The 7,112-nt window shown below is 36.9% G+C and overlaps 1 protein-coding gene across 1 annotated transcript in view; it reads right to left on the bottom strand.

Moving 5' to 3' along the window:
- Positions 1–298: 298 nt before the first annotated feature.
- LOC127648727 (sodium- and chloride-dependent glycine transporter 1-like) overlaps positions 299–7,112 on the bottom strand; it is an 86,388-nt gene continuing 79,574 nt past the window's right edge. Inside the window, exons 9-14 of the mRNA XM_052133454.1 lie at positions 6,463–6,700; positions 5,823–5,957; positions 5,635–5,734; positions 5,440–5,540; positions 4,950–5,120; positions 299–816 (exon numbers count right to left, since the gene is read on the bottom strand). Coding sequence (XP_051989414.1) covers positions 568–816; positions 4,950–5,120; positions 5,440–5,540; positions 5,635–5,734; positions 5,823–5,957; positions 6,463–6,700 — 994 coding nt within the window. The 3' untranslated portion in view covers positions 299–567. The remainder of the gene's footprint in view (positions 817–4,949; positions 5,121–5,439; positions 5,541–5,634; positions 5,735–5,822; positions 5,958–6,462; positions 6,701–7,112) is intronic.

The following is a 7,112-nucleotide window of genomic DNA, read 5'->3' as shown; positions in this document are numbered from 1 at the left end:
CATTTGCTATCATTAAACAGCATTATATTATAGCCATGCATTTTATCAACTATCAGTCACCTGCAATGCATGGCACTGGCCATTGAAAAATCCATATTGATCATCCACCACACATCACCCCAAATAAATGTGAACACTATGGTTTCCAAACATAAACAGTGTCATAATGGGGTCTTTACAACATTGTAACAAAGATTATTTGGTCTTCAGCTTTTAACCCGACCAGTACTGCCACTCCTATAAACACATAAGCCAAATCCCATTGTAGCTACTGCTGCGGCTACAGTCACATCTCCAGTCTACTCAACAAAGAGTGAAAATATTGTACAATGCGCTGTATACATACATCTCCTGTATATGCACATGTCTTTTTTCTTCTTAAAAAACTGCACTATTAAATTATGTGAACAAAAAGAAAAAAGTTTTGGATGACAAACAAATTCTCTAGAGGTTAGATTTCGTAAAGCCCTTACAATATGTAAAGGTCTCCAGCGAGAGTGGCTTGCCCCGCAGTGTGTGTCGGCAGGGAGAGGGAACCGTCCTGGGGCGAGGGCGGGGAAGGGTCCTCTATGCACTGGGTGTGGGGTTCAATGTAGAGCCGTTGCTTCCAGGGATGGTCAAACCGATCTCATCCTTTTTCTCCTTCTCTGTTTCTTTCTCGTTCTCCTTGAGTTTCTCTTTCCCCTCGTCCTTCAGCTCTTCTTTGAGAGGGCAAACCTCAACAGATTCAGGCCCAGTGGTGGCATATCGGCCCTTACGGTGCTCCTGTAGGGCTGGGCCCCAGTCCGGGTCAGGCTTCAGAGAGTTCTTCAAACGCTGTGGGAATAACAGTTGGCTTATCAACTCTTTCAAAAGCCTTAGTGTACCTTAAAAGCTAAAGCTAGAACATTTGTTAAAGGAAATCATCTTAAGACATGCAAAAATCCTATGAAGTTGTTACTATGATAAACTTAAATTTCTCTTAATGCCCAGATATACTTCATGTGAAATCAAAAAGGTGTATTATGTCATTTAGAACAAATCTGGTTTAATTTCAGTGGTTCGGAACAGCTCGCCTGAGCAAATTTTTAGGAAAACTTCTAGCCGACTGCTTGGCACCTTACTGCCATTGATCCTCGTCATCGGTAGGTATGACCTGAAGCTCCACCAACTACTTTATTTATGTTTTTCAGTCAGTATTCAATGTGAACACACCTGCATAAAAGACCATGTCATGCAATTTTTTTTTTGTTTAATTAGTCTACAAACAGAATCAAATCTACTCAAATGCTCTTAAGTGCCCATTCACTCATTTTCCATCTGCAGCGAAAGCCATTCACACATCTGCCCAAAGTAAGCCTATCATCATTCTTTTGTCTTTATTCTGCACATTAACACTTTTATACACTCATCCTTGCAATAGTATAAGTGTCTACATAAATTACAATAAAAGAGTGTACTTGGCACATATTATATTATAGCGTGTTAGCACATTAGCATCATGTGTACTTGGCACGTCATAGTATAGCGTGTTAGCATTAGAGTCAAGAATTCACAATGTAAACATATTAAACATTCTACTGCATATATATAACTTTAAATCATAATCAAGCGGTTTCTTTTACTGACCTCGTGAATTATACTCATAGAATGAGGCATAAAGTCATTGATAACACATTTTAATGTCACAATAGTTTAGGTTTTACATGTAGCGTCCTCATATTTAAATATTAAATGGTCTTCTAAATGACTCCCACAGCGGTGTGACCGGTGTCTGAATGTATAGTATACCATTACTCGGCTGTTTAAAACTTCTTTATACCCTGAATGAAGAATTAATAAAATATTATCTGGAAGTATATCGTGCCATTTAAAGGGACAGTTCACCTAAAAATGAACATTCCATCATTTACTCATGATGTTTCAAACCTATATGACGTCTTTCTTCTGTGGAACTCAAAAGTAGTATATCAGTCTCAGTCACCATTCACTTTCATTGCATATTTTTTCACTTTCATTGCATATTTATATAGTAACTGAGGCTTTGCATTCTGCTTAGATTACTTTTGTATGTTAATCAAAAGAAATAAAGTCATATGAGTTTGGAACAGCATGAGGGTGAGTGAATTATGATGGAATTTTTTGGGGGGTGAACTATTCCTTTAAGAAATATTCATACCAAGTACAATAAAGCAAAGGGAAGCAAATAATACTGCAAAACTATTCAGACCAAGAGAAAAAATATTTGCCAAGCCAAGTGAATGGAAATGTACTAAATGTACAGTACTATAGGTGGCATAATGTAAACCAATAGATGAGAAGACAGCCAAAAACTAATTACGTTTTTTATTTGTACTCTATTTCACGCAAATAATTTATTTATTTTGACAGCTTTGAATCAATTCATGTATTACTTATTCCTATGAAAGATCTTCCATGATGTTAAAAATATAAATAAAAATAAAACATTAAAATTCAGCCGTGACTAAATTCACAATATGTCACAGCCTCAAGTGCCTTATTGCTTTTAGAAGCGGTTGCTACTAGGGCTGGGCGATATGTAAAAAAATGTTTTGCAATAATTTCCTTAAAAAACATTGCGATATCCGATTACATCATCAACCCCTTGCTGAGGGTCGTGAATTTTTATGCTTTACTGATTTTGCTTAAATTTTGTTATTAATTTATTAACACTAAAAACAAACAAAAAAAAACCAATAAATTAACACAAAATGTATTTAACCAACTCCCCAAATCCAAACATTTACCATCTCCAGTGGCTCCATTTGCCATCATGCATGCATCCATCAGCACAGATAGAAAATTACTAATAGCCTACAGATTAAGAACTAAAGACAATTATAAATGTAAAGACAATAATAATCCAAATAAATAAGCCTAATTAATTCACTTGTGTTCCCAATATAATGCTGCCAAATGTGTGTTCTTACTGAATTTGTGTTTTTATTGTATTTTTGTTAATACAATTAATGCTGCCTAAAGAAAATAAAACAGAACTCAATTTTAGGTTCAAGGCGAACGTGTCTTGCTTTGCTTTATGATTTAATCACTTTTGTATTTGTTTATTTAAAAACATTATTACTGAACCTGCAGAGTTGAATTCACAATGCATGCAAACTGAGTGGAAATAAATGGATCAAAACTAACAGCACCTCCTAAGATTATTGATAATTTGCAGTATTCTCACAAACAACATTATTCTTTCACACAGTTTTCAGATGAATGAAACTGAAAAAGAGTGAAAACTCTTTCCATGCACTTGTTCCACATGACAGGCTTGTGCTGCATGCCTCTGAACAAACAGCAAATCGGACACGAGCATTGATGGCTTTTCTTTTTTAAATGTAATATATGTGTGTTTCTTCAAGCGTGTGTCTTTGTGACTAACAGCATTTCTTTTCATGTGTCACTCCAAGACAGGTCGCCCACCTGTTGCGGGTAGATAATCAAAATGACCCGCGCATGAAATACTTTTGTCGATTATCGTCTGTTCACAATCTTTATTGGGATCTTTTTAAGATATCATTGATATCCGATTACATCGTCCTATCACCCAGCCCTAGTTGCTACATGATAATAATATTAATGCACTAATTTTATTTACAATTTTAAATTGTATTTTTGTAAGTAAAATCATGCAATGACATCCTTCCCTTAGAGGATATATGGTGCACTATTCTACATCATTTTGTAGTGTAAGTAGTGCGAGTAAAATGTTTACACTGACAATGCAACAAATAGAAGTGTCCTACGATGATATACTAATTCAATCACAAAAACGGAATGTGGAACGTTGGACACTTGATGCACACAATGTTTAATACAAGTGGATTTCTGTCAAAAATAAAGGTTATTTTCCCTGTTTAACACTTGCTGAAGTCTACTCGAGCTCACAGGTGATTGGTCCGTGCTTTCTGCACATAATTTAGAATGTTCACTTCGACACGTAAAGTGTAAACAGCCTAAAGCCGTTTCGTTGCATCCTGGCGTAGACAGGGTGTAAGTACATGGTGCGTCACTTGGGACATAGCTATAGGGTGTTTTCCAAATTTCATTTTTGCACCCCTGAAGGGTCGAAGGGTCTTTCCAAAAAAAAAAGTACGAAATAATTTTTTTCCCAAAGGGCCCTTTCGCAAGGCATTTAGTGAAGGCAACATACAAATTGTAATGCCATGATCCACTTCAGAGTGCCCACATCAAGAGCTCTGTCCACTATAGCGAGTAGGGCATAGGGATGATCACTTTCGATTGGAATCTGCCCATAGTCTCTGACAGTAAACAGAACGTTGCTATGCAACAAGAAAAACAGTCAGCAATGGGTGCTGAGCAGTGACACAAATAGCTTGGTGAAGAGTTCATTGCTGTGCTTTATAGTGTAGACCACGGCTACTGACCAATCAGTTTCAGGACCGGAACTATCCGTTTTATATATAAATCTGTTTTAAGTATTACATGTAACATACAGCTTTAAATATCGACAGGTTTCCTGACCAACCACTGGGCGGTGCCATGATGATTCCGATTGCCTGTATTCTGTTCCAGTCTCCATAAGAAGCAACGTAACAACTACCAGAATTAGTGATCAAGACGGAGAATAGCAACAACTTATGAGTTAGTTAGAGTTAAAATTACTCAATTTGTGCAGCTGTTGGCTGTCATAACAAATTGTAATTGTTAATGATATCAATATAACTAACCTTGGGCCATTGAGTCTCTGTGAAGTATCAGCACTATGGATCAACATGTTTGTTCATTTATTAAACAACATTTACTAATTGAATGTGCTAAACATCACAATATCCGCTAAAGACATCCACAGATGCAAGTGAAAACTCTGGAGACCGGAAAAAGAAAACAGGCTTCCGTTATGAATCGTGGCACTCTTCTGCATTCAAGAAAAGGTGGATTGCACAGCTATAGCTCTAAAGGAGCAGAACATAATGTTTTACCTCTGAAAATGTGGATCCCTCAGACATAGCAATCTTGAACAGAGCATAAATGGGTATACAGATAACTGAAGACAAAGCCATGGCAAATCCAATGACCAATGACCAGCTGGGGTACACATAGTCATTGTAGGTGATAGGCTTGTACTGGATCACTGTAAAGATCAGGATGAACTGTGAAGAGACAGAAAAAAAAGGAATGATTAGGTTTGTTTGTACAACATGTAAAAATCAAATTCACAAAACGTAACAGCCAACTGAATTGGTCTGTGTTCGTTTAGTGAAACCATTTTGAACAGAAACTTAAGCGACTGTTGGCTCAACTGTTTCTAGTTTTAGATTCACACACACTGTAAAGCTTCTGAAGAAATACAAATCAAAATAAACTTAATGGACACGAACAAATCTACTGTCTTTCTAGGTGTTCAGTGATCCAAGCTTGAATTAAACGAGAGAGAGAGAAATTATCCAACTCTGCCTTGCCATAACTCACAGAAATAATCAAAGGAGAAACAAATCTCCAGCAGATCCTGAAGAAAATTGGAGGAGGAAAGCCCAGCATCATCTCCACATCTTTAAAATAGTTCTTGTGACCTGAATGGAAACACAATGTAGAAATCAAATCCTCAGTTTACAACCAGTGAGTGTGACCTGAACATAGTCCTGCAGAAAGAGACAGAGGACTCACCATAGACATACATTATGCAGATGCACATGATGCAAGAGATGACGACCAGGGAAAAACTGGCAGCATAGTTGTCCATAAGCAGCAACCAGTATATCCCTGCCTACATCACACACAGCACAGAAGCTCAGGTCAATCTGTGGATAAAGGCCATGTATGTGTGCCTTTTTGAGTGTATATTCATTACTCACCTGTGTTGTAAGTGGTATTCCGAGGAGGAAGCCTACCATGGCAATTCCCAGAGTGACATAAGTCTTATTTTTAATAATCCAGTCAGTTCCAATCTCATCTACTATAGCTGTTACTAGAGTCTCCAGCAAACAGAACTATACAAAGATTAGAAGAATATTAGAATTACTTTTCACATTAAATACAAGTAAAACTAAATTAGCATTTCCTGAAGGAAAAAAACTGTGTTTGCATGGCAGCTTGTATGTAGGTCAAATAAAAGTTAAAGGTAGGTGTGATTTCAAATGTAGATAAAGGAAAAAGAGATTAATATTAAAATGCAATATAGTTAAGATAGTTTAAATAGAGGCAAGAAAAACAACCACTATTTAGTATGCAAATATTACAATGATGAGTGCTCACACAGCACATTCTATAAGTGTAAGTTAATGGGAGATTCTTCAACTTTAACCTTAAACTACTAAAGGGCAATTTTTTTTTAATGATCGTCAACCCAAAGAATCAATCTGTATATTTGCGTGCGAGTTGCATTAATTGCAGAAAATTGTGCAGAAGAATAAAAAAGGATACTAAAAAATGAAAAAGGATTTCAATATAGTGCTGCCTTGCGTGCTCTGCAATGAGACATTTATGAAAATGTACCTGAGTGCCCAGGCCCAGTAGAATGAGCATAAAGAAGAATAGCAAGGACCACAGTGGAGATATGGGCAGCAGTGTTAGGGCCTCTGGGTAGGCCACAAAAGCCAGGCCCGGCCCATGATCAGCCACCTCTGACACATCCACCCCCAGATTATGAGCCATGAATCCCAGGATGGAGAAAATAACAAAGCCAGCATACACACTGGTACCACAGTTTGTTATACTGATGATGATACTGTCTCTGTTTTACATAGAAAGAAGACAAAGAAAATTGGTTTACAATAATTTCATATTTACAACTGAATGGATAGGCACTGAAAATAATTTCTTCACCCTTTATTTCAGTTCATCACAGTGAAATGGATAGTTCACTCAAAATGAAAAAAAATGTAATTACATGCTCAATTACACTTCCTATAGTGCCATCTAGTGGTCTGCACATGGGAATTAAAACTAGGAAGTGTAAATCATCAGCTTGAGATCATGATTGTGCCTAGAGACTGCAATGGCTAGATTTACTGTGAAAAAAGAGTTACATTTGGTCTGTTCTCAGCCATAATCGACTGGGTCATTTCAGAAGACATGAATTAAACCACTGGAGTCATATGGATTATTTTATGCTGCGTTTATGTGCTTTTTGGATCTTCACAATT

Source organism: Xyrauchen texanus, chromosome 9 (assembly GCF_025860055.1).
Source record: "Xyrauchen texanus isolate HMW12.3.18 chromosome 9, RBS_HiC_50CHRs, whole genome shotgun sequence".
NCBI classification, from domain to species: domain Eukaryota; kingdom Metazoa; phylum Chordata; class Actinopteri; order Cypriniformes; family Catostomidae; genus Xyrauchen; species Xyrauchen texanus.
Note: the sequence above shows the minus strand (reverse complement) of the source record. Positions and strands in the feature narration are given on the sequence as shown.